The sequence below is a fragment of the Oncorhynchus nerka genome, linkage group LG28 (assembly GCF_034236695.1).
Source record: "Oncorhynchus nerka isolate Pitt River linkage group LG28, Oner_Uvic_2.0, whole genome shotgun sequence".
Classification (NCBI taxonomy): domain Eukaryota; kingdom Metazoa; phylum Chordata; class Actinopteri; order Salmoniformes; family Salmonidae; genus Oncorhynchus; species Oncorhynchus nerka.
The window spans coordinates 79,752,535-79,779,805 of NC_088423.1; the positions used below are offsets into that span (position 1 = coordinate 79,752,535).

At 42.4% G+C, this 27,271-nt stretch overlaps 2 protein-coding genes across 3 annotated transcripts in view; both read right to left on the bottom strand.

The window, feature by feature from the left end:
- Window positions 1-3,470, bottom strand: part of LOC115113737 (DENN domain-containing protein 5A-like) — a 47,308-nt gene extending 43,838 nt beyond the window's left edge. The window contains exon 1 of one of the 2 annotated variants that reach the window (XM_029641689.2): window positions 3,220-3,470. In XM_029641689.2, coding sequence (XP_029497549.1) covers window positions 3,220-3,319 — 100 coding nt within the window. In that variant the 5' untranslated portion in view covers window positions 3,320-3,470. The remainder of the gene's footprint in view (window positions 1-3,219) is intronic. The other variant, XM_029641690.2, reaches the window with a different exon arrangement.
- Window positions 3,471-4,109: 639 nt separating this feature from the next.
- On the bottom strand, window positions 4,110-26,750 carry LOC115113738 (transmembrane protein 41B-like). The gene is made up of 7 exons (XM_029641694.2): window positions 26,551-26,750; window positions 25,415-25,532; window positions 17,740-17,868; window positions 11,355-11,448; window positions 11,129-11,233; window positions 10,783-10,921; window positions 4,110-9,475 (listed from the first exon to the last, which is right to left on the bottom strand). Exons 1-7 carry the CDS (start codon window positions 26,651-26,653, stop codon window positions 9,306-9,308), a joined length of 858 nt encoding a protein of 285 aa, XP_029497554.1. The 5' UTR covers window positions 26,654-26,750; the 3' UTR covers window positions 4,110-9,305.
- Window positions 26,751-27,271: the final 521 nt, after the last annotated feature.

The window sequence follows — 27,271 nt, forward strand, 5'->3', positions numbered from 1 at the left end:
GAATGATTTAATCTAACAAAATGACACTACATGTTATAGCTGGGACCCTTTGGATGACAAATCAGAGGAAGATTTTCAAAAAGTAAGTTAATATTTAATCGCTATTTGTAAATTTATGAAACCTGTGCCAGTGGAAAAATATTTTAATGTGTGGCGCCGTCCTCAAACAATCGCATGGCATGTTTTCGCTGTAATAGCTACTGTAAATCAGACAGTGCAGTTATATTAACAAGAATGTAAGCTTTCAGCTGATATAAGACACTTATATGTACCTAAATGTTTAATATCCATAATTGTTATGATAATTTTTTGAATTGTGCACCATCCAGTTTCACTCTCACTAACTAGTCAATCACGACACTACCTCACCACATCAGAGCTTAAGGAAGGCCAACGCTAACAGCCGTGTGTACAGCTGGAGGAGATTCACAAATATACCCACAGGGATACATTTTCACAGACATTCCCACAATGTCTGTGACGTGGCAACACCCCATAGAGAGTAGTACACTCACAACATTGCTAGCCTATTGTCCTCTTGCTACGACATTGCAGTAACATTGTAATAGCGTTTTTATTTTGTCAGCTAGTAGGATCTAGCTAAAAAGCAAGAGGGCAAATGTGATGTATTGTAATCCTCTATGATTAGACAAGATGCTCCCTAACCATTATAACCTACCCTGTTGATCCTTGACCACAATGAGGAAGGTTACATCAGGGTCTGGCCCAAGGCAGTTTTCACTATTCAGAATCCCCGCCAGGCATGCAGTCACTTCCTATTCCCTGACCCAAACTTACAAGAGGAGGAATCCTGGAAGCATATCATTCAAAACACATTCTACATAAAACACACAGTTTGAGATATCTGGCAGGCCAACAGCTTTAATTCCTTTAGATGTGGCTGACAGACTCAGGAAACAGTCTGTAACAAGCATGTCTAATAACAGCCTATTGTACCATTAGACCAAACAGTGCTATAAGTCTCAGCAGTGCACTCATGGCCCTGGAACTATGCACGGAATGGCAAAGAGGACAAATTCCTCATCCCATATCAACTCAGCCAATAGAACCCTCAGCCCCCAAAAAGGCTTTCCATTGTCTGAGTGAGTCACTGCAGGAGAAAACATGAAGGCCAAGTATGGAACCTACAGGATAACCTCTAGTCCTCTACAGTCTAATCTCTGGTCAGAGGACCACCATTATTTGTCTAATTCACTCTTCCTAGATTGATGAATTACTGAATGACATGCAATCTCCTGCTGAACACCCCAGTGACTTTAACTTTCATCAGCTGGTCTCTCTCTCATTAGAAAGGAAGGTACTCGAGGAGAGGAGACAATCATGATAAGAATCTGAATAGCATAATTCTCTCTAGATAAACAACAGGGAAGTGAACACATCCTTGACTGATTTCTGTAAAAGATTCTACTTCCACTTTTACACTGAGAGGAAGGAAATGTGTCTTTGCGACAAAGATTTTAAAAATTACTAATGCAAATGCTGTTAATAATTTATCTCATCAGATGTGTTAAGTACATTTGCATAAGAGAGATCTTGTGTGTGTTATCTAAAGATGTTTCCATCCTTCCTGCAAAAAACTGTCCCTTGATAAGTAGAACCTTAGGCTTATGTTAAGTGAAATGAGAGATATGCAAGGTGGTGCCACTCACAAACCAGTGAGTTGTGTGTGTTTTTATTACGGCAGTTCACGGTCTTCTCTTTGCCTACATTATACCTCATTATTTTATACTGTAAAACTAGGATAGTTTATGGGGGGAAACTGTACAGTCAAGGCACAGGATGCATGCTCATTGTGTTTGTTGAACTATACAAGGGTTTGTTCTTTCCAGAGAGCCTACAGAGGTGGAGAGGTGGAGAGCAACTAATGACGTCTCACGAGACACAAACAAAATAAAATTGTGCTGATTCATGATTGAGACCACCTGCGAGACTAACAAAAATGTCTCTGCAGTAGAATAAATTATTGTTCTGATTTGTACATATTCATAAACAGGTTATGTTTACAGCAGAAAACGTTAGAGCTTGATTGTAAAGTAACAGTTGAGTTTAGGGAAATGCACATACTTACATATCCTTAGACCCTAGGCTACCCAAAAAAAGAATGTAGCCTGACTTGTCCTTTGAAAACAATGTACTAGATTCTACAAGTTCCTTCCATAAACATAACTGTTGTTGACAAGAAAAACCAAGATCAGCATCTTCAAGTATACTCCCACACCAGTTTCACTTCTTTTCAAACTCGTACACAACTAACCCACCACCCTGAGCTCAGGAAGAGTTCACCCCCCACCCCACTTTATGTATCATACCACCTCATCTCCCCTAGAGACCCATGGCACTCCCAAGAAATAGCAGACCCGGTCTAATAATGACATCATCCTGACATATTCAGTGTTCTGCCCCCCCAGGGAGAACCTTATGGTCCTTGATACCCCCAGTTTCACTCTGTTTTCTGCACTCTGCCATGCATTGATCAATTGATTCCGATCTATCACTGAGGGTAGGCGTGTAAGAAGGCAGAGGGGAATCAATCAAATTGTTCAGATGTCATAAACAACTAAGAAATCAGATGTGCTTCTTTGATATAGCTATTTTTGGCCTAACCTGCTTGTATATATATGTTTGTTGATACATGTGTTATTACAATTGACAGTATGGTAATATCAACGTACTACTGATAGGGGAAACATCCCTGTTATTTACAAATTGTAGAAATAGAAACAGGTCTTATTCTGGTGAGTTCTGAAACAGCCAATCAAGGTCAGTGATCTACGTATGTAAATGTGTGTCTGTCCTGCTTTTGACCACTTAATGAGTGCTGGCTATACTCAGGAGGAGATTAATCCATTAACCGTTTTTCGTTTTCTTTAATTACAGCTGGAACATCGACGGCCTACAGTTCTCGAGCATTTCAAGCAAACAACATTTATTGGAATAATCCCTTCTAAACGATTAGACGTAACGTTATAACATAAAATGGAAAGGTAGAAAATAGGAACTCGTATGAACAACACTGATGTGCCGTCCTACTTACTGATGTACACAGTATTACCAGTTATCAACCCATTATAAACTGTCATGTTTTTGTTTAAACATGGATATAATACTGTACTCTAAAATCTATATAAAAGAAACAAACTAAGACATAAACCATGCAGAATTATTCTTATGGTTCCCCAGCCCGTGCACAACACTTACCTGACAGTTCGTCTGGTTCAAGCCCGCTTTCAGTGTCAAGTCCGCAGATAACAAAATAATCTGCGAATCGACATGAATTCGAGCTGAAGCCGGTGGTCATTTTGAGACTGGTCCGGTGGTACCCTTTTCCTCGGCTTTTTCAGCAGGGTGCATATTAAAGGATCGCGTAGTGATTTCGCGTAGCCATTGTGGATGTACTGCAAAGCCTGAAAATCAGAACAGAATGCCAGCCGAAAGGCATTATGGGTCTTCAAGTACAGCTGTTTTCATCTGTCTCAGATCTTCTCAAACCCTTGCATTACCTCTGCGTAGAGGGAACACACTGAGCATGTGCAAACTCCTTATAGATTACGTTATGCATTTAACCCTTCAGTTCCTGAGTTAAGTATTTATCCTGTAAAAAAACTCTCCTTTATAATAATGCTATAGTAATGTAGCATTACATTAAGCCTTATTGCACCTATAATGAACCTGAGAAATAGTATTCTTACTCCACTGTAGCCAAGACCAGTGTACAAGTGAATGCAAACTTTAATTTCACCAGTTTAGTCTGAACAATTGTATTCATGTGATACATGTAATTCCATAGCTGTAATACACATACAGTAATAGGTATTCTACTAGAGTATTCAAGGCACAGATAAAGGTGTCAGAAATAGGAAAAATATGTAAATAAACGTTCTGATGCACAATTTAGAATATATTTCATTAAAATGTTGTCCTACTTGAAAAAAAGTCAAATAAGTCAAAGCAACTGTGGGGCTGAACTCTGTGGACATGTACAAAGAGCTCCACCTTGTGGTAAAAGGTGACGGTACAAACATGCAGAACTTTGCCATTAGATTCACATTCTCATTTTCCAATCATTTACCGGACAGTGAGAAAAAAAATGTATATTATATTTTATTATTTCAAAAATAAATGTTAATAATGAACCAACATTCATTAGCTTGGACAAAAATATGTACAAGAATGTAAATTATATTCAAACACTTGCCATACATTATCATTTTGCACAACTTAATACTGTAAAGATCACAAGCGTAATGAATGCACACACCAAGAATCATCCAAGCCAGCACAGATATTCTCAATATTCTCTGCATGAAAATTAACAACTGTTGGAAAGTTGTAATAAGAAACATGTGTAACATCCTAATATTGCAGTGGTCTTTAAAAATGGGATAAAACTACTGGGGACTTTTAAACAGTTATTGCAAATATGTGTCAATACAGTTCCAGAAATTACTTCTGATATCAAATTGGGTGAACAAATAATGTGCTAGTAATATAAGGGCTAAGTAACAACATATTCTTATTTATTAAACACCAAAACAGCTTTCATAAGAGCACACTGTATTGACTGAACAGCTACAGGATCTCCCATCAGGCATGATCCCTCTGAAAACTACTGCAGTGCAATCAAGATGAGGTAATGATGCAACCTCTATGAACAACAAAAATGTGAAGCCCAAATTTCAAACAAGGACATTAACACAACTAAATTAAATGAAACAGGTCATGAATGATGGGTTACAGTGGGATTGGGATACAGTAGGGCTGTGTTTACACAGGCAGAACAGTTCTAATCTTTTGACCAATTATTGACAAAAGAGCTGATCGGTCAAAACACCAATTAGTGGTAAAAAAAAATAATAATAATTGGGTTGCCCGTGTCAACACAGCCATTATATAAAAATATGAAGCGCTAAGCCTGCTTTTATACAGGCAGCCTAATTCTGATCTATTTTTTCACTAATTGGTCTTTTGACTAATCAGATCAGCTCTGAGAAAAGATCTGATGTGACTGGTCAAAAGACCAATTAGCGGAAAATATATAATTAAATAATAAATTACATTTTCTCATACTCAGAAATGGTTTCTATAGTGGATTAAAACACTAATCCAAGTAAGACAGTTGATCCAAATTAAAAAATGCTTTCACTTTTTAAAATCAAATCAATTTTCATAAATAATGAGTGATTTCAGATGCAAGAAGAGTAGACAGTGCTTGAGACATGGATTTTGAAGAAACATCAACAGTAAGACTGCCCAAGTGCACATTCACTGCATCAACCTCTAGACACAACCAGAAGGTTTCACAGCAGCAGAGAATTCATATAATGACATCAGGTAAGGCCAAATAAAAATCACATCAAAGCACCCAAACTATAGTACAAATTAGGCATAACACCAACAGATACATACAGGTTGGACTCTAAGAAAATATATATAAACTGCCTTAAGTATTCACACCCCTTGACTTTTTTTTGTGTTGCAGCCTGAATTTAAAATGTATTCCATTTAGATTTTTTGTCACTGCCCTTCATATGTCATACTGCCCTTGTCACTGCCCTTTCATGTCAAAGTGGAATTGTTTTTAGACATTTTTACAAACTAATAGAATTGAAAAGCTGAATAGTCTTGAGTCAATAAGTATTCAACACCTTTGTTATTGAGGCTTACCATAAGTTCAGGAGTAAAAATGTGCTCAACAAGTCACATGGACTCACTCTACGTGCAATAATAGTGTCTAATCTGATTTCTTTATGACAACCTCATCTCCGTCCCAACACTTACAATTATCTGTAAGGTCCCTGAATCGAGGAGTGAATTTCAAAAAGCAGATTCAAAGCCCAGGGAGGTTGTCCAATGCCTTTACGTAGGGCATCGATTTGTAGTTAGATGGGTAAAAAAAATATTTAAAAAATAAAATACTAAACAGATGTTGAATATCCCATCGAGCATGGTGAAGTTACTAATTACACTTTGGAGACAAATTCACCTTTCAGCAGGACAATAACCTAAAACACAATGCCAAATATACACTGGAGTTGCTGACCAAGAAGACATTTAATGTTCCTGAGTGGCCTAGTTACAGTTTTCACTTAAAGCTCGCCGCCATTGTACTCTAAAGCAGTGGAAACGCGTTTTCTGAAGTGATCAATCACACTTCAACATCTGACAGATGGGTTTGGCGGATGCCAGGAGAATGTTACCTGTCCCAATGCAACTAAGTTTGGTGGGGGAGGAATAATGGTTCGGGCTAGGCCCCTTAGTCCGAATGAAGGCTAATCTTAACACTACAGCATACAATGACATTCTAGACGATTCTATGCTTCCAAATTTGTGGCAACAGTGTGGGGAAGGTCCTTTCTTGTTTCAGCATGACAATACCCCTGTGCACAAAGCGAGGTCCATACAGAAATGATTTGTCGAGATCGGTATGGAAGAACTTGACTGGCCTGCACAGAGCCCTGACCTCAACCCCATGAAACACCTTTGGGAAGAATTGAAACACCGACTGCAGCAAAAGGGGGGACCAACATATTAATACCCATGATTTTGGAATGAGATCTTCAACAAGCAGGTGTCCACATACTTTTGGTCATGTAAGCGTATGTTTTTTTGTGTGTGTTTTTTTTTACAAATGTTAGAATTTTTCTTCAACTTAGAGAGTATTGTGTAGATCGTTGACAAAAATATTACAATTAAATCCATTTTAATCCCACAACAACATTTGGAAAAGTCAAGGGGTGTGACTACTTTCTGAAGGCACTGTACATGAAGTAGCAGTGTGAAATCACTAACACCTGGGAAAAGCATGAACAACCAAAAAATCTAAATTGGTAGCTTTGCAAAGGGCACTGCTTGGTCATCCACTACTGCATTTCTCAACTGGCAGAGCATTTGGACTGGTGACGCACAAAAGGGAGCACACAGACAGAGAGGCAGTCTCAGCACCATTAGTAGAACAAATATAAAAAGAATAGTATACAAAACACCAGTTTTCAATACTTGATATGCCATTTCATACAATTAAAGGGGAAATCCAATTAGTAGCGATATTTTAGTGAAAGGCCCAGCAGAAGCATCAAGGGTTTCATATTTATCTTTCTACAGTTGAAGTCGAAAGTTTACATACACCTTAGCCAAATAGTTTTTCACAATTCCTGACATTTAATCAGAGTAAAACTTCCCTGTCTTAAGTCAGTTAGGATCACCACTTTATTTTAAGAATGTGCAATGTCAGAATAATAAGAGAGAATGATTGATTTCAGCTTTTATTTCTTTCATCACATTCCCAGTGGGTCAGAAGTTAACATGCACTCAATTAGAATTTGGTAGCATTGCCTTTAAATTGTTTAACTTGGGTCAAACGTTTCAGGTAGCCTTCCACAAGCTTCCCACAATAAGTTGGGTGAATTTTGGCCCATTCCTCCTGACAGAGCTGGTGTAACTGAGTCAGGTTTGTCTTGCCTTCTTGCTCGCATGCGCCTTTTCAGTTCTGCCCACAAATGTTCTATAGGATTGAGGTCATGGCTTTGTGATGGCCACTCCAATACCTTGACTTTGTTGTCCTTAAGCGATTTTGCCACAACTTTGGAAGTAGTCTTGGGGTCATTGTCCATTTGGAAGACCCATTTGCGACCAAGCTTTAAGTTCCTGACTGATGTTTTGAGATGTTGCTTCAATATATCCACATACTTTTCCCCCCTCATGATGCCATCTATTTTGTGAAATGCACCAGTCCCTCCTGCAGCAAAGCACCTCCACAACATGCTGCCACCCTCGTGCTTCACGGTTGGGATGGTGTTCTTCGGCTTGCAAGCACCCCCCTTTTTCCTCCAAACATAACGATGGTCATTATGGCCAAACAGTTCTATATTTGTTTCATCAGACCAGAAGACCAGATTTCTCCAAAAAGTACGATCTTTGTCCCCATGTGCAGTTGCAAACCATAGTCTGGCTTTTTTATGGCGGTTTTGGAGCAGTGGCTTCTTCCTTGCTGAGCAGCCTTTCAGGTTATGTCGATTATAGGACTTGTTTTACTGTGGATATAGATACTTTTGTACCCGTTTCCTCCAGCATCTCCAGCTGTTGTTCTGGGATTGATTTGCACTTTTCGCACCAAAGTACGTTCATCTCTAGGAGACAGAACGAGTCTCCTTCCAGAGCGGTATGACGGCTGCGTGGTCCCATGGTGTTTATACTTGCGTACTATTGTTTGTACAGATGAACGTGGTACCTTCAGGCATTTGGAAATTGCGCCAAGGATGAACCAGAGTTGTGGAGGTCTACAATTGATTTTCCCATGATGTCACGCAAAGAGGCACTGAGTTTGAAGGTAGGCCTTGAAATATATGCACAGGTACACCTCCAATTGACTCAATGATGTCAATTAGCCTAATCAGAAGCTTCTAAAGCCATGACATTTTCTGGAATTTTCCAAGCTGTTTAAAGGTACCATCAACTTAGTGTATGTAAACTTCTGACCCGGAATTGTGATACAGTGAATTATAAGTGAAATAGTCTTGTCTGTAAACAATTGTTTGAAAAATTACTTGTGTCATACACAAAGTAGATGTCCTAACCGACTTGCCAAAACTATAGTTTGTTAACAAGAAATCTGTGGTGGTTGAAAAACAAGTTAACTGCATGTGTTCACATGCATATTTTTCATGTCAACATTGATGGCACACAGATCATTTTAGGGTGGTGTGTTAACAATATCTTCAAATGATAGAACGTTCTAAATGATTTAATATGCTCAATCTATCCAGTGTATAAAACAGTCATAACAATAGTCCAAAAATGTTGTGAAAATCAAAAACACTGAACTGCGACTCTGATCAGTATTGCTTTGACTTCACCCATATCACAGGTTAAGAGATTAAATCAAATCAAAACACTGTTCAAGAAATACAAAGGAGGGAAGTTTAGCTTGAACTTGTGAGAACCATTGTGAGTAAAAACAATGAAGACAGATGCCTGATGTTTTCTGTATCCTTAACATTTTAAATTTCCAGGCATGCAACATTTAACAAATATGGGAAAACAAACCCGAGGATGAGCAGAGGCCAGTTAGTCCTTTGTAGAGCACAAAGTTGAGGTGGCCACAACCACATGTTTTGGGCACAGGAGTCAGGGTTGGGTCAACGGGCAATGTTTCCACAGCAACCTCAGCAGGTGTGTGGGACAGCAACAGGCAGGACTATGTGAGTGACAGCGGGGTGTACCATTCCTGAGCCAAGGGACGGGCTGGGGGATCAGGCAGGCAGATGAGTTGCTGAGTTGTCTAATGCCTACTCCATCTTCTGCTGCAGTTTCTTCTGGAAGCAGACAGGCAGGATAGAGAGTACGGCCAGGACACCTAGCACAATCAGAGAGTTCCAGGACACTGCCTCCCCAGCTGTCGTCAGTTTATACAGTGTTGTACCAGCGTTGATCGCCACGAAGGACGGTGGGGCCACTCCTGACAGTCAGAGATAAGGGAGGAAGTCAGGATTGTAAAGACAGCCAAGGCATTCCTAGGCGATCACCAAATATTTCTGTAGAAAAGTCAACAAAGGCTTGAGCTCCTTTTTTTAATACTGCGTTGAGCTGTTGACGGTAGGTGCACTTGATTCAAAAGCCCTGCGCACCGGGTAAGCAGCATTCCCATTTTTATTTGTCTGAAGAGAGACTCCACCTACCCGGCAAATCTGTGACTAAATCGAGTGCACCTACTGCGCTGCCCAATCAGATAGCTCAAATCACCGTGGCTATAGAGTTCCATGACCCTGGCCACAGCCAAGTTTAATAGGCTACTAGCCTATGTAAGATTGAATAACTTTTAAAATCATGACCACAGAGACTGTCAACGAATACAGCAACGAGCTGCTGTTTTTATGAGTGAGTTCATGTTTAACTTTATATTCAGCACTGTCACTGTTTTTATTCAACACTATTACTAAAAGCTGCTTCTCCGCACTTCCGCTCGGGCTGCAGCTGCAATGAATGAGTAGCAAAGTATCAATAGCCCTGCGTTTTATTATTATTAGCAGCTTGTCGTGTCGATTTTATATTCAATGAATATTTAACTTTCTCTGGTCATAGGAACAACATAAATGTGTGCATGAGGCAGATGCGGTGCGACTCGAGTTTTGCCATCAGGTGGAAGATGGTGTTCCCTCTCTCTGGTCAGTCTCACCAGAGGAATTCCAATTCGTGAACTCGGGCATCTTTCTAGAGCTCCGACTTTTCGACCTGAAGATCACTGACATCGTGATTTGACCTCGTTGACCATCAATCCAGTCAAATAAAAAAGCAATTTCAATTGATTGATGCACCACAAGTGCTAAATCAACTGATCTGTTTTGTTATTTACATTTACATTTAAGTCATTTAGCAGACGCTCTTATCCAGAGCGACTTACAAAATTAATAAAGTTAAATTAATTAAGTTATCAAAGTTTTGAAATATAATATGGTCTGACATTAACAATATCGGCAAGCCAATCATATAGCCAATATGCTGTGATAATGTATTAGGCCTACTGCCCAAACCTCATTCCTACAAAACTGTTTGTGAGGTTAATGAAAAAAAAAAAAAAAAAAAAAGAATCTGAGCTGTAGATCTCCACTTGCTTTTAGACTGCGAAAGTGATCTGGACTCAGAAAGGGTTGGTGATCACTGTATTAAATAGTATGAGCGATTCAAAAATAGCTCAGCAATAAAGACAATGCAACACTGTTTTCTACCAAAAAGGAAATACTGGAGTTTGATATATTCTAGCCTTACCAAAGAAAGTACCAAGGAAGAAGACCCCCAAAGGCACGTTGATGACAGGTGAGGTGATGTTGATGAACCAGTTGGGGAGAAACGGAGTGATCCTCAGAAATATGATGTAATTGATGAGATGATCTCTGTGCTTGTCTACCTGTAATTGAAAACAGATAGCATAACCTGTCATTCACAGTAAGGCTTGGAGGCTACTAGCCCCCTACTAAGACTCCACTATTCTGTGGGTGCAGATAGACATGTGGCTGTTACTAAACTGTTAAAGTTTGCTTGTACTCTCATATCAACAACTTCCTATACTGTTCAAGTACAGAAACAACCCGTTTTTCCTTCCAAAATGTCTTACCTGCTGGGACCATTTCTGGGCTCTCTCTGTCAGGTATCTGTAGACCACTGGTCGCCCCACTAGATAAGACAGCATGTAGCAGAAGGAAGCCCCTAGGCCAGAGCACTGGAAAACACAGTGACAGTACATTTTGTAAACAGAGTCTGGTTTACAGAGTCAAAGTACATTTTGTAAATGTCACCACTATTATTAGTCATAGTTCTCCTTGTGTCCATAGTATACTCACCAGGCAGACGAGGAAAAGAGCCAGGGGGAAGGGGTAGAGATAACCAGACAGGATGCTGAGGAAGATGGATCCAGGGATCGCAAATGTCTGGAGGCTGAGTCAGCAGCATCAAGGAATACAGCTCAAGGGTTGAACACACAGTAGCATGTGCACACACCACACACGTGGATACGGTCACAAAAATACATGAAACAAAAATATAAATGTTGTCCCACTCCTCTTCAAGAACTGTGTAAAGTTGCTGGATATTGGCAGGAACTGGAACACGCTGTCGTACACTTAAATCCACAGCATCCCAAACCTGCTCAACGGGTGACATATCTGGTGAGTATGCCTGGCATGGAAGAACTGGCACATTCTCAAATTCCAGGAATTGTGTACAGATCCTTGCGACATGGGGCTGTGCATTATCATGCTGAAACATGAACACATTAGGTGTTCCTTTTGTCTAGGTGGGAAGGAATACCTATGTAGAACACTGTTCACTACAGCTCAGCGTTCAACACCATAGTGCCCACAAGGCTCATCACTAAGCTAAGGACTCTGGGACTAAACACCTCCCTCTGCAACTGGATCCTGTACTTCCTGACAGGCCGTCCCCAGGTGGTAAGAGTAGGCAACAACATGTCTGCCACGCTGATCCTTAACACTGGGGCCCCTCAGGGGTATGTACTTAGTCCCCTCCTGTACTCCCTGTTTACCCACGACTACGTGGCCAAACAACTCCAACATCATCATTCAATTTGCTGACAACACAACCGTGGTAGGCCTGATCACCGACAACAATGAGACGTCAGTTGAAGTCAGAGTACTGGAAGCGTGGTGCCAGGACAACAACCTCTCCCTCAATGTGAGCAAGACTAAGGAGCTGATCGTGGACTACAGGAAAAGGCAGGCCAAACAGGCCCCCATTAACATTGATGGGTGTTAGAGGAATTTAGAATTCCTCCATGTTTTGTAGCCAAAACCAAATTCGCACTCTATTTCATTAATGAGTTGTAAATTCATTAATTATGCATGAAATAGATCGAGACCAGTCTTAAAAGTCAGGTAATAGTGTTTAATTCAAGAGAGCACTGACTTGAAATACAAAGAACATTACATTTTAAGGAGAGAACATAAAATGACGTAATCGGTTTCTCACACCCTCTCCGATCCACACAATAGTGCAGTGTCTTCAGATCTGGAGACTGTCTTCTACTCCCCTCATAAAACAAAACATTCCAATCTGTCTAAAAGATATCATTTTCTCCACTAATGGAACATCAAACAAACATTCTTATCTGTCTGAATAGATATGCCATCCTTTCTCCCTTAAACCCGCAAGGTACAGACAATTAATTTGTTTTACCTACATTTTCGGTCCTAGTTTAACCAAGATCCCATACATTTCATACCGTAACATAATAGTATTAAAATAGATGGTTAATTTAAATGTATACATAATTAATCATTTCAACCATAATTTCCTCCAACAATGGGGCTGTAGTGGAGCAGGTCGAGAGTTTCAAGTTCCTTCGTGTCCACATCACCAACGAACTATCATGGTCCAAGCACACCAAGACAGTCGTGAAGAGGGCACGACAAAACCTTTTTCCCCTCAGGAGACTGAATTTCTTTTGGCATGGGTCCCCAGATCCTCAAAAGTTTCTACAGGTGTACCATCGAGAGCATCCTGACCAGTTGCATCACTGCCAGGTATGGCAACTGCTCGGCATCTTACCATAAGGAGCTACAGAGTATAGTGCGTATGGCCCAGTACATCACTGGAGCCAAAATTCCTGCCATCCAGGACCTATATAATAGGCGGTGTCAGAGGAAAGCCCATGAAAAATTGTCAAAAACTCCAGCCACCCAAGCTATATACTGATCTCTCTGCTACTGCACAGCAAGCGGTACCGGAGTGCCAAGTCTAGGACCAACAGGCTCCTCAATAGCTTCTACCCCCAAGCCATAAGACTGCTGAACAATTCATAAAATCGCCACCGTACTATTTACATTCCCCCCCCCCCCCCCTTCGTACACGGCCACTACTCGTTGTTTATTATCTATGCATAGTCACTTCACCCCCACCTACAGTGTGGCAAAAAAGTATTTAGTCAGACACCAATTGTGCAAGTTCTCCCACTTAAAAAGATGAGGCCTGTAATTTATCATAGGTACACTTCAACCATGACAGACAAAATGAGAAAAAGAAATCCAGAAAATCACATTGTAGGATTTTTAATGAATTTATTTGCAAATTATGGTTTAAAATAAGTATTTGGTCAATAACAAAAGTTGATCTCAATACTTTGTTATATACCCTTTGTTGGCAATGACAGAGGTCAAACTTTTTCTGCAAGTCTTCACAAGGTTTTCACACACTGTTGCTGGTATTTTGGCCCATTCCTCCATGCAGATCTCCTCTAGAGCAGTGATGTTTTGGGGCTGTTGCTGGGCAACACGGACTTTCAATTCCCTCCAAAGATTTTCTATGGGGTTGAGATCTGGAGACTGGCTAGGCCACTCCAGGACCTTGAAATGCTTCTTACGAAGCCACTCCTTCGTTGCCCGGGCGGTGTGTTTGGGATCATTGTCACGCTGAAAGACCCAGCCAAGTTTCATCTTCAATGCCCTTGTTGGTGGAAGGAGATTTTCACTCAATCTCACGATACATGGCCCCATTCATTCTTTCCTTTACACGGATCAGTCGTCCTGGTCCCTTTGCAGAAAAACAGCCCCAAAGCATGATGTTTCCACCCCCATGCTTCACAGTAGGTATGGTGTTCTTTGGATGCAACTCAGCATTCTTTGTCCTCCAAACACAACGAGTTGAGTTTTTACCAAAAAGTTATATTTTGGTTTCCTCCGACCATATGACATTCTCCCGATCTTCTTCTGGATCATCCAAATGCTCTCTAGTAAACTTCAGATGGGCCTGGACATGTACTGGCTTAAGCAGGGGGACACGTCTGGCACTGCAGGATTAGAGTCCCTGGCGGCATAGTGTGTTACTGATGGTAGGCTTTGTTACTTTGGTCCCAGCTCTATGCAGGTCATTCACTAGGTCCCCCCCGTGTGGTTCTGGGATTTTTGCTCACCGTTCTTGTGATCATTTTGACCCCACGGGGTGATATCTTGCGTGGAGCCCCAGATCGAGGGAGATTATCAGTGGTCTTGTCTGTGTTCCATTTCATAATAATTGCTCCCACAGTTGATTTCTTCAAACCAAGCTGCTTACCTATTGCAGATTCAGTCTTCCCGGCCTGGTGCAGGTCTACAATCTCGTTTCTGGTGTCCTTTGACAGCTCGTTGGTCTTGGCCATAGTGGAGTGGAGTGTGACTGTTTGAGGTTGTGGACAGGTGTCTTTTATACTGATAACAAGTTCAAACAGGTGCCAGGACAGAGGAGCCTCTTAAAGAAGAAGTTACAGGTCTGTGAGAGCCAGAAATCCTGCTTGTTTGTAGGTGACCAAATACTTATACTTATTTTCCACCATAATTTGCAAATAAATTAAAAATCCTACAATGTGATTTTCTGGATATTTTTCTCATTTTGTCTGTCATAGTTGAAGTGTACCTATGATGAAAATTACAGGTCTCTCATCTTTTTAAGTGGGAGAACTGACTAAATACTTTTTTGCCCCACTGTACATGTACAAATTACCTCAACTAACCTGTACCCCCGCACACTGACTCAGTACCGATATCCCCTGTATATAGCCTCGTTATTTTGTTACTTTTTATTTTAGTCTATTTGGTAAATATTTGTTTTACTTTTCTTGAACTGCACTGTTGGTTAAGGGCTTTTAAGTCAAATTCACAGTAAGGTCTACACTTGTTGTATTCGGCGCATGTGATAAATAAAGTTGGATTTGATTTAGATGGCGGCAGATGAATGGGTCTCAGATACCGTGACGAGATCCTCTCTCTGTGAATTCAAATTGGCATCGATAAAATGCAATTGTGTTCGTTGTCCGTAGTTTATGTCTGCCCATAGCTTAACTCCACCACCAGGGGGCACTCTGTTCCAAACGTTGACATCAGCAAACCGCTCACACACACATGCTGTCTGCCATCTGCCCAGTACAGTTGAAACAGGGATTCAGCCGTGAAGAGCACACTTTTCTTTTTTTCCCTTCTATTTTTACCCTTTTTCTCCCCAATTTCGTGGTATCCAATTGTTAGTAGCTACTATCTTGTCTCATCGCTACAACTCCCATACGGGCTCGGGAGAGACGAAGGTTGAAAGTCATGCGTCCTCCGATACACAACCCAACCAAGCCGCACTGCTTCTTAACACAGCGCCATCCAACCCGGAAGCCAGCCGCACCAATGTGTTAGAGGAAACACAGTGCACCTGACAACCTTGGTTAGCGTGCACTGCGCCCGGCCCGCCACAGGAGTCGCTGATGCGCGATGAGACAAGGATATCCCTACCGGCCAAGCTCTCCCTAACCCGGACGAGGCTAGGCCAATTGTGCGTCGCCCCACGGACCTCCCAGTCGCGGCCGGTTGTGACAGAGCCTGGGCGCGAACCCAGGGTCTCTGGTGGCACAGCTGGCACTGCAGTACAGCGCCCTTAACCACTGCGCCGCCCGGAAGGCCTGAAGAGCACACTTTTCAAATGTGCCAGTGGCAATCGAATGTGAGCATTTGTCCACTGAAGTTGGTTAAAACACCGAACTGCAGTCAGGTCAAGACCCTGGTGAGAACGACAAGCACGCAGATGAGCTTCCCTGGGATTGTTTGACAGTTTGGGCAGAAATGGTTCTGTTGTGCAAACCCACAGTTTCATCAGCTATCTGGGTGGCTGGTGAAGGTGAAGAAGCCAGAGTTGGAGGTCCTGGGCTGGTGTGGTTACATTGCGGTCTGCGGTTGTGAGGTCGGTTGGACGTACTGCCAAATTCTCTAAAACGACATTGGAGGCAGCTTATGGTAGAGAATTTAACATTCAATTCTCTGGCAATAGCTCTGGTGGACATTGCTGCAGTCAGCATACGAATTGCATGCTCCCTCAACTTGATACATCTGTGGCATTGTGTTGTGTGACAAAACTACCCATTTTAGAGTGACCTTTTATTGTGCCCAGCACAAGGTGCACCTGTGTCATGATCATGCTGTTTAATCAGCTTCTTGATATACTACACCTGTCAGGTGGATGGATTATCTTAGCAAAGAAGGAATGCTCATTAACAGAGATAAACAAATGTGTACACAATGAGAGAAATAAGCTTTTTGTGCATATGGAACATTTCTGGGATCTTTTATTTCAGCTCATGAAACATGGGACCAACACTTTAAAATGTTGCATTTCTTCTTATGTTTAGTATAGTTAAGATATACTCCACTGTAGTAGTATACAGTGCCAGTTTATTATAGATCTGGCTGCAGGACTAATTTGTAGTCATCTGCCTGCTTTCACCAACGTCAAACGCAGATAGAAGTATCAGCTATAAAAGAGGTGGGGGCAAAGCATTCCTCTGATAGGATATCCTAACATTTATTTACCAGTAAAACTACAAGGCAACGCATCACAGACAGTGGCTGGGGCCTGGTCAGCTAGTGTAGTCCTAGTGCTGTTCGCACATACTGGCCAGAGCAGACACTATGCATTAATATGTGCCAAGACAGTGGAGGGGAAAGAAAACTAGCAGAGGAGGCAGGGTAGAAAACATCAGGCATGATACTGCATTTGTGTTCATACTGTGCAGTGTTAATTCATATTCTTCATAATAAAATGTGCTCTGAAGATATATTATGTTTACATATGAGGTGGGACCATAACATGCATCAGACCATGTTTTTATCCTCTTTTATAGTGGATAATTCTATCTGCCCGTAATGTCGGTCTGAAGTGCAATTGACAAAGCTGGAACAGAGTTATTGCATATAGCAGTGGGTGGAAAGGAAGTCCTTACTCTACTGTACTGATAAAGTTTAACTTGTGTGCACTGCATGTCCGCATTAATCTGTCTTATGTCATAAAATTAGGAAAAATGTACTGCACTCTGTGGTTGTTGTGAACACACAATAATTGCCTGAATTAATACTCAAGGATCAAATCCCACTGTACCCCCACCTCCTACTTCTCCATTCATTATCCAGAGGCAAGCCCATGCCTTTACTATGGCCTTGGCTTGGCTGGCTGCTTTGTTCAATAGGAAATAATGAATGAGGGAGACTGAGCGGGCGAGAGCAAGGTAGGGGAGAAAGGGGATGATGCAGTCAACAGGCACATCATAGAGTAACAAAAGCCTGTCTTGACGCTCTCCTCTGCTGACCCACTGGAATAGATAGGGGGCCTCGCAGACTTGATTCATGTTGAAACAACTAATAAGTACACATCTCAATCTTCCAAAGGTTCACAACTTTGCAATACACTTACTAACCAAAAGGATACAAAATATAGGTGGTAAAGTAGGCTACTAACACTTGAGTGTAGTAGGTGTCCTTATATTTGGAAAGTACAGTGCCCAAGGCTTTAGCATCATCCATATCTTTGGGGATTTTAATAGTAGCCATCTCATCACTGAAATGAAAAAACGTGGATATCAATTCACCATCATACAATGTTGTGGATAAATAAAAGTTTGTGTGAATCTGTGGGCAAGGGCTTTGACACTTACAGAAACAGAGAATGTAAAACGTGACCGTCTATATTGGGGTGTATCATACTAAGCTGTTCACAATTTAAATCAAATGATTCTCATCATTAGCTGTGATAATCATTGATAACAGGCTACTATATAGATGTAATAGGCAGATTTCCGAACAGCCTTTACATGGTGATTCTTTCTTCTCTATTCGACATCCCAGGTGTCTCCTAAACTCTGATGGCTAGTTGCAGGGGTGTTTGAATTTAGAAAATGCTCCATTATAAAATAAAATCCATTTTTGCTCCATGAAATAATCCAACTATGTATACGCCACACATGTACACACATACGGGGCGAAAAAGTATTTAGTCAGCCACTAATTGTGCAAGTTCTCCCACTTAAAAAGATGAGGCCTGTAATTTTCATCATAGGTACACTTCAACTATGACAGACAAAATGAGAAAAATATCCAGAAAATCACATTGTAGGATTTTGAATGAATTTATTTGCAAATTGTGGTGGAAAATAAGTATTTGGTCACCTACAAACAAGCAAGATTTCTGGCTCTCACAGACCTGTAACTTCTTCTTTAAGAGGCTCTTCTGTCCTCCACTCGTTACCTGTATTAATTGCACCTGTTTGAACATGTTATCAGTATAAAAGACACCTGTCCACAACCTCAAACAGTCACACTCCAAACTCCACTATGGCCAAGACCAACGAGCTGTCAAAGGACACCAGAAACAAGATTGTAGACCTGCACCAGGCCGGGAAGACTGAATCTGCAAGCAGCTTGGTTTGAAGAAATCAACTGTGGGAGCAATTATTAGGAAATGGAAGACATACAAGACCACTGATAATCTCCCTCGATCTGGGGCTCCACGCTAGATCTCACCCCGTGGGGTCAAAATAACGGTGAGCAAAAATCCCAGAACCACACGGGGGGGGGGGGAATCTAGTGAATGACCTACAGAGAGCTGGGACCAAAGTAACAAAGCCTACCATCAGTAACACACTACGCCGCCAGGGACTCAAATCCTGCAGTGCCAGACGTGTCCCCCTGCTTAAGCCAGTACATGTCCAGGCCCGTCTGAAGTTTGCTAGAGAGCATTTGGATGATCCAGAAGAAGAGCGGGAGAATGTCAAATGGTCAGATGAAACCGAAATATAACTTTTTGGTAAAAACTCAACTCGTTGTGTTTGGAGGACAAAGAATGCTGAGTTGCATCCAAAGAACACCATACCTACTGTGAAGCATGGGGGTGGAAACATCATGCTTTGGGGCTGTTTTTCTGCAAAGGGACCAGGACGACTGATCCGTGTAAAGGAAAGAATGAATGGGGCCATGTATCGTGAGATTGAGTTAAAACCTCCTTCCATCAGCAAGGGCATTGAAGATGAAACGTGACTGGGTCTTTCAGCATGACAATGATCCCAAACACACCGCCCGGGCAACAAAGGAGTGGCTTCGTAAGAAGCATGTCAAGGTCCTGGAGTGGCCTAGCCAGTCTCCAGATCTCAACCTCATTGAAAATCTTTGGAGGGAGTTGAAAGTCTGTGTTGCCCAGCAACAGCCCTAAAACATCACTGCCCTAGAGGAGATCTGCATGGGGGAATGGGCCAAAATACCAGCAACAGTGTGTGAAAACCTTGTCAAACGTTTTCTGTAAGTCTTCACCTCTGGCATTGCCAACAAAGGGTATATAACAAAGTATTGAGAACAACTTTTGTAGGTGACCAAATACTTATTTTCCACCATAATTTGCAAATAAATTCATTAAAAATCCTACAATGTGATTTTCTGGATTTTTTCTCATTTTGTCCGTCATAGTTGAAGTGTACCTATGATGAAAATTACAGGCCTCTCATCTTTTTAAGTGGGAGAACTTGCACAATTGGCTGACTAAATACTTTGCCACTGTACATACATATATACACACTGTGGGCGAAGGGGGTCGAGTGATAAATGGCAGATATGTCAGAGCAGAACTAATAAACGGCTCTGCCCCATCACTAAAATGGCCACCCCGATCATAACTACAGATCACAAAATGGCCGACTGACAACTACAATTCCCAGAAGCAAGGGGAACCCTCAGAAGGTGGTGCCGACCGACATATAAAGGATCAAGACGAACCAGGGAGAGAGAGAGAGAAAGGGCTGGAATGATCTGTGAACCATATAGAAAGAGACAATATATCGGCTGGACTGATTGGACTTACCTGTTGGCGTTTGGACCTGGACCTACAGAGAACCCGATTTGTGTATCAAAGCCTGCTATCCTTGACCTTGCCTGCGGCCTGGCTGGACAAGGACGGAGAAACAAACACACAGGTACTGTCCTGTTCGAGAGAACTCTCATTATGGGGTGATTTTAGTGACAGTTTCCCACTTAGTGACAAATGCTCCTAATCTTGAAGAGATTTGCCACACGTGGTGGAGAATGCGGGCAGGTCTTCTGGCACCATACCTGGCAGGGGACGCTCAAAAAGCGAATTTCGACCTGGAGTTGAAAAATACACAGGATTACGATGAACTAAAGGGAGATATTCTGACTAGACTGGGAGTGACCGATACCGTGAGGGCACACCGCTTTCACCAGTGGTCCTACAGACCTGGACAATCCTTCCGAACACAGATGTTCGACTTGACTCACCTGGCACGGAAATGGTTGCGACCGGAGACCCGTTCATCCGCCGAGATCGTAGAGACCATTGTACTCGACTAGTTTCAGCTAGGTCTACCCCAAGGAGTTCGACGATGGGATGGCCAGAACAAGGTACTTTCTGCCGACCATCTCGTGGGCCTGGTTGAACGGTATTGTATGGCAGGAACAGCTGAGCAGGCACAGGAGGAAAAATCCCCAGGCCTGGGATAACCAGCAGACAGGGTAAGACTGTCCCAACATTTGGAGGGGGGAAGAGAGCAGCGTAGGGCTGTGAGGAAAGAATCATAAAGTGGTCGAGACACTACGGAAAAAGACGGAAACCGGGACCGGGCGGTTGAGGGGGTCTCCCCGAAACCCTATTATCTGTTACAATTGTAATCGACCGGGACATATTGCAGCCAACTGCCCTATTAAAGAAGAGCCAATTCAATGTAAACTCTGTGAAAAAGAAGAAGCTGATATATGGTATGCATGTCCTGTGGTAACCACTGTACTTGACAGCTCCAGAGACAAACATATGTGCAGGGTGAAGGGAAAGAGGTTGAAGCACTGCTGGATTCCGGCAGTATGCTAACCCTGATCGTTGCAAACCTAGTGCAGACTCAAACTGGATACAAGTCAGGATACCAGTGTTACGTGCATTCATGGGAATACTAGTCTGTACCCCACAGCCTTAGCGAGCATACAAACCGAGGACAGTCTGCTGGATTATGAGGTCGGCGTGGTCCCAAAGACGCCATATGATGTAATACTGGGTAGAAAATTCCCTAACTTTGCCAAGTTAGGCCAAAAGAACGGCATATTTGATAAGCCAACAACCATGACCAAGCGGGAAGTAGCATTCAACCAAAGCCAAGAAAAGGGGTCCCCCAGGGGCCAACCTCACAGGTGCTAGTAGGGGAGGATGAGGAAGAAGTGGCAGAACTAGTTGATAAATGAGCAGCCCAGTACTAGTGGGGCTGGGGTCGATCTGAATCCAGAGGACGACTATCTAGAACCAGCAGACCTGGCAGGGTCCCTGACTATTTCGAGACTGCCCAAAACCAGGAACCAAACCTGCAGCAAGCCAGAACAGATGAGCAGGTCGTTGATGGTACTCCCATAAATGATGGGATGATGCCTAATAGTTTTCCCCACTTCATCATGAAAAGGGGTTTGGTGTATAGTCTCAAAAATAGGGGTTGATGTGGTGGAACAGTTGTTGGTCCCCACTCGGTACCGGAGGACAGTACTTGATCTAGCTCATGGGCACATTCTGGGTGGACACCTTGGTATCAATAAAACCCAAGACCGGATTGTAACGAGGTTTTACTGGCCAGGAATTCAGGCTGTAGTGGCTTGGCATTGTGGAGAGCGCCCGGGGTGAAGGTTAAGAGCTCCCCAACTAGCTGTTAGAAGCCAGTTAGTGCCACTCCCCATAATCAAAACACCATTTGAGAGGATAATGATGGATATTGGGCCCACTACCCAAATCCACCAGGTCATTCTAGATTATGCCACTCGCTACCCAGAAGCCATTCCCCTTCGGACGATGGCTTCCAAAAATATCACCAAGGAATTAGTGCTCCTGTTCACCAGAGTAGGGGTTCCAAAGGAGATCCTTACTGACCAGGGGACCCCCTTTATGTCCCGCCTTACGGCAGACCTTTGTAAATTGTGGCAGGTGAAACAGTTGAGGACATCGGTAAACCAACCTCAGATGGACGGGCTGGTTGAGAGAGTCAACCATACCCTGAAGTCAATGCTCAGGAAGGTAATCGAAAAGGATGGGAAAAACTGGGATTGCATGTTGCCATATCTGATGTTTGCCATTAGAGAGGTTCCTCAAGCCTCGCTGGGGTTTTCCCCCTTTGAGCTGGAATATGGGAGGCACCCCCGGGGAATCTTAGACATCACCCGGCGAACCTGGGAGCACCAATCCACCCCGTATACTAGTGTCATAGAGCACGTCACGGCAATGCAAGACAAGACAGCCATGCCCATCGTCAGAGAGCACGAGACAAGCACAAGAGCACCAGCGGCACACTTATAACTGGCAGGCTACCATGAGGGAATTTCAACCGGGAGATAAGGTGTTAGTGCTGATCCCCAGGGTAGAGTGCAATCTACTAGCCACATGGAAAGGACCATATGAAGTACTGGAGAGAATAGAAGTTAATTATCGGATCCGACAGCCAGGTCGACGGCCCCAGGAACAGATCTATCACATAAACCTGTTAAAAGCATGGAGAGAGAGAGAAACACTAATGGTCACGTACCCCACACACACAGGAGACAGCCAAAGTAAATATTTCACCTACTCGGTCCCCAGCAACAGAAACGTGTTTTCAGAGGTACCCGGCCGAACTGAGGCTACGGCTCATGATATCGGTTCCCTACCAGGGAGAAAAGTGAGCATGAGGCCATGTAGGGTACCTGAGGCTCAACAGGCCGCGATTAGAGCAGACGGAGAAAATGTTGGCAGCTGGAGTGATCGAAGAGTCGCATAGTGAGTGGTCTAGCCCAATTATTATGGTCTCCAAGTCCGATGGGTTTTTGCAGTTTTGTAACGACTTTCGGAAGGTAAATCATCTCCAAGTTTGATGCCTACCCCATGCCCCGAGTAGATTAACTACTGGAGAGAATTGGTAAAGCTTGGTACATTACGACCCTGGACCTAACCAAAGTGTACTGGCAAATTCCTCTGACCGCCAAAGAAAAGACAGCCTTTGCAACCCCTGATGGTTTGTTTCAATACACTGTCATGCCATTCGGCTTACACAGGGCCCCAGCCACCTTTCAACGGCTAATGGACAAATAAGAACCAGGTTCGAGCCTTCCTAGGGCTGACCGGTTACTACCGGAAGTTCATCCCAAGTTATGGCACAGTGGCCGCCCTACTCACAGACATGACTAGAGTCAGAGGGCCAAACATGGTCAAATGGAATGAAAGGGCCACCAAAGCATTTAGGACATTACAGGAGGCTCTCCGCTGTAATCCAGTGCTGGTGGTACCAGACTTTGAGAGAAAGTTTGTGGTTCAGACGGATGGCTCAGAGGTCGGCTTGGGAGCAGTGCTATCCCAAGAGGTAGAAGGGGTGGAACACACCATTCTGTTTTTAAATCAGGAAGCTGGAACCACGGGAGACCAACTACTCAGTCATTGAGAAAGAGGAGCTGGCAGTAAAGTGGGCTCTAGAACGCCTGAAATACTACCTGCTGGGGAGCCACTTCACCCTCAGTGACCATGCCCCACTCACCTGGAAGCATAGAGCTAAAGAGAAGAACGCTCGTGTGATGCGGTGGTTTGAGTCTCCAACCGTTTCATTTTGACTTAAAACACAGAGCAGGGTAGGAAATGTGGATGGGTTATCCCGCATGGCCTTTCTCACACACACTTTTTCAGTTCTGTCGACAAATGTTCAATGGAATTGAGGTCAGGGATTTGTGATGGCCACTCCAACACCTTGACTGTGTTGTTCTTAAGCCATTTTTCCACAACATTGGAAGTATGCTTGGGGTCATTGTCCATTTCAAAGACCCATTTGCGACCAAGCTTTAACTTCCTGACTGAAATCTTCATGTTGCTTCAATTAATCCACAATTTTCATCCTCATGATGCCATCTATTTTGTGAAGTGCACCAGTCCCTCCTGCAGCAAAGCACCACCACAACATGCTGCTGCCACCCCCGTGCTTCACGGTTGGGATGGTGTTCTTTGGCTTGCAAGCCTCCCCCTTTTTCCTCCAAACATAACGATGGTCATTATGACCAAACAGTTCTATTTTTGTTTCATCAGACCAGGGGACATTTCTCCAAAAAGTACGATCTTTGTCCCCATGTGCAGTTGCAAACCGTAGTCTGGCTTTTTTTAATGGCGGTTTTGGAGCAGTGGCTTCTTCCTTGCTGAGCGGCCTTTCAGGTTATGTCGATTTATAGGACTCGTTTTACTGTGGATATATATAGATACTTTTGTACCCATTTCCTCCAGGATCTCCAGCTGTTGTTCTGGGATTGATTTGCACTTTTCACACCAAAGTACATTCATCTCTAGGAGACAGAATGTCTCTCCTTCCTGAGCGGTATGACAGCTGCATGGTTCCATGGTGTTTATACTTGCGTACTATTGTTTGTACAGATGAACGTGGTACCGTCAGGCATTTGGAAATTGGTCCCAAGGATGAACCTGACTTGGAGGTCGATAATTTTTTTCTGAGGTCTTAGCTGATTTCTTTGGATTTCCCATGATGTCAAGCAAAGAGGCACTGAGTTTGAAGGTAGGCCTTGAAATACATCCACAGGTACACCTCCAATTGACTCAAATGATGTCAATTAGCCTATCAGAAGCTTCTAAAGCCATGACATCATTTTCTGGAATTTTCCAAGCTGTTTAAAAGCAGTCAATTTTGTATGTAACCTTCTGACCCACTGGAATTGTGATAGTGAAATAATCTGTCTGTAAACAATTGTTTGAAAAATGACTTGTGTCATGCACAAAGTAGATGTCCTAACCGACTTGCCAAAACTATAGTTTGTTAAAAATTCATTTGTGGAGTGGTTGAAAAACGAGTTCATGTCTCCAACCTAAGTGCATTTAAACTTCTGACTTCTGTGTGTGTGTGTATATATATATCAAATCAATCATGTAAAGGTTGGTTGAAAATATGCCTATACTGGTGCCTGTTATCAACCTCATCACAGCTAATGATGAGAACCGTTTGAATGAAATGATTTAACTTGGCTGGTGAATGCCATTTGGTAGGCTGTTGTACAAAAGTAACTCTTTGTACATGGGTCAGCTTGCTGGAAAGATAAATGCAAAGAACAATTACTTGTCGAGCTCTGGGAAATTCCTGTACACTAGGTACATGACAGAAGCAGCGCAGGTGAAGACAGACAGCAGGATGAGGAGAGACATGCGAGCTGAGCCCCCTCCAGTGTATCGAGTCTCTGTGGAGAGATGAGTAGCTAAGTTATATAGCATACACAGTCAGCTAATTTAAAATATCATGATGAGCCTATATTCTTCTGTAACAACAGCAGTAAGCCTCATGTAATGTCTTGCTTCACTTGTTCTAGTTCCTGGTTGATTTCCCCAGAGTACATGAAGCATGCTATGTAGTCAAACCATTCAAGATATATAATCCTTGAAACTGACTACATGTATTCCAACTTTGAGGAGGAACATATCAGCCGGTTTTCACATGACTCCACATGACTCTAACCACTAGGTAGCCTAGTGGTTAGAGCGTTGGACTAGTACCCGGAAAGTTGCAAGTTCAAACCCCCGAGCTGACAAGGCAGTTAACCAACTGTTCCCAGGCAGTCATTGAAAATAAAAATGTGTTCTTAAGTAACTGACTTGCCTAGTTAAATAAAGGTTAAAAAAAATTACATCAGTTTATTTTAAAAGTTTAAACAAAATGTATAAATAAAGTGTGTAACATCCTGTTATGATAATTGTTGCTCCATCTATATAATAACATTACATGGTTAGCCTAATATGTTCCTGACGTCATCCAAGTGGTTCTGTCATTGACATTGATTAACATTAGCAACTTAACGTCAAACTGGGTATGGTCCCTGACAGCGGCTTGATAGATAGCAACCTACGAAGTTACTAACCTGATCATGTTAATTTCAACCAACGATACTGGTAACTAACCCATTTTGTCTGTGCTTCAACTCCGTCATACCACCAGACTTGAAAGCAAGCAACTTCTGAATGTTGATAATCAGCTGTTAGTAACGTTAGTTAGCCAACGCTGACTGACAACAGCATATCCGCATTTCACAATCATCTGGCTGGTTATTAAGCCGGCTAGCAACATTATTTAACAAGACGTTTACCATATCAAAGAAACAGTAATGCATCTTAACGTTAGCAAATTAATTAGAAAAACACAAGTAAATTAGCTAGCTATACTAGCCAGTTAGCCGGGATAGCAACGTCGTTAGCTATACATACCTTTGAGGGTTTGTGCCTCGTTAAATTTTGTCTTCGGTTCCTCGTGTAATGTTACTAACGAAACACTATCGGCCTCTCGTCTTTCTCTTCGTTTCTTGGCCATGTCCGCTTATTAAATTAAGATATCGATCTAGCTACACCGGGCTTCTTTCTGTCAAAGAGACGAGAGACCGCTTTGCCAACCGGCGACTAGCAAATTGACACATTCCCACAACCTTTCACCTTTTCTGAGTTTGTTTTTCTACTTTTTCCCCACAGTGCCCCTATTGGGCACCTTGCATTTCCAAGACAATGCTACAGCAGCACAGTGTTTACTGTTTATATAGTATATTATTGGCGTTTTTACAGTAGCAGTAATATTAGTAGCTTTCATTTATGTGACTAAGTTTTGAGTACAACATCTAGATAGATGTTGGTTGTTCTCTGATGTTATGATGTCATCCAAATCATAATGAAAGATGGTGCTGAATTTTTTTATAAATGTTTTTTAATTTATTTTTTAATTAACAACAAATCAATACATAAAGCACATGAGGGAACACAAGCATACATAGATTACAAACAATAGACAATCGAGCTAGGGGCGGGGCGGGGCGGGGCTAGGGGGTACAATATCACATTACAATTACACAAGGACCTTAAGGGACATGCATATATTTACAATTCTAACAGCTTTTTTTGTTAGTAGAGCATTTAACCGTCTTAAAATACAGTTCAATTT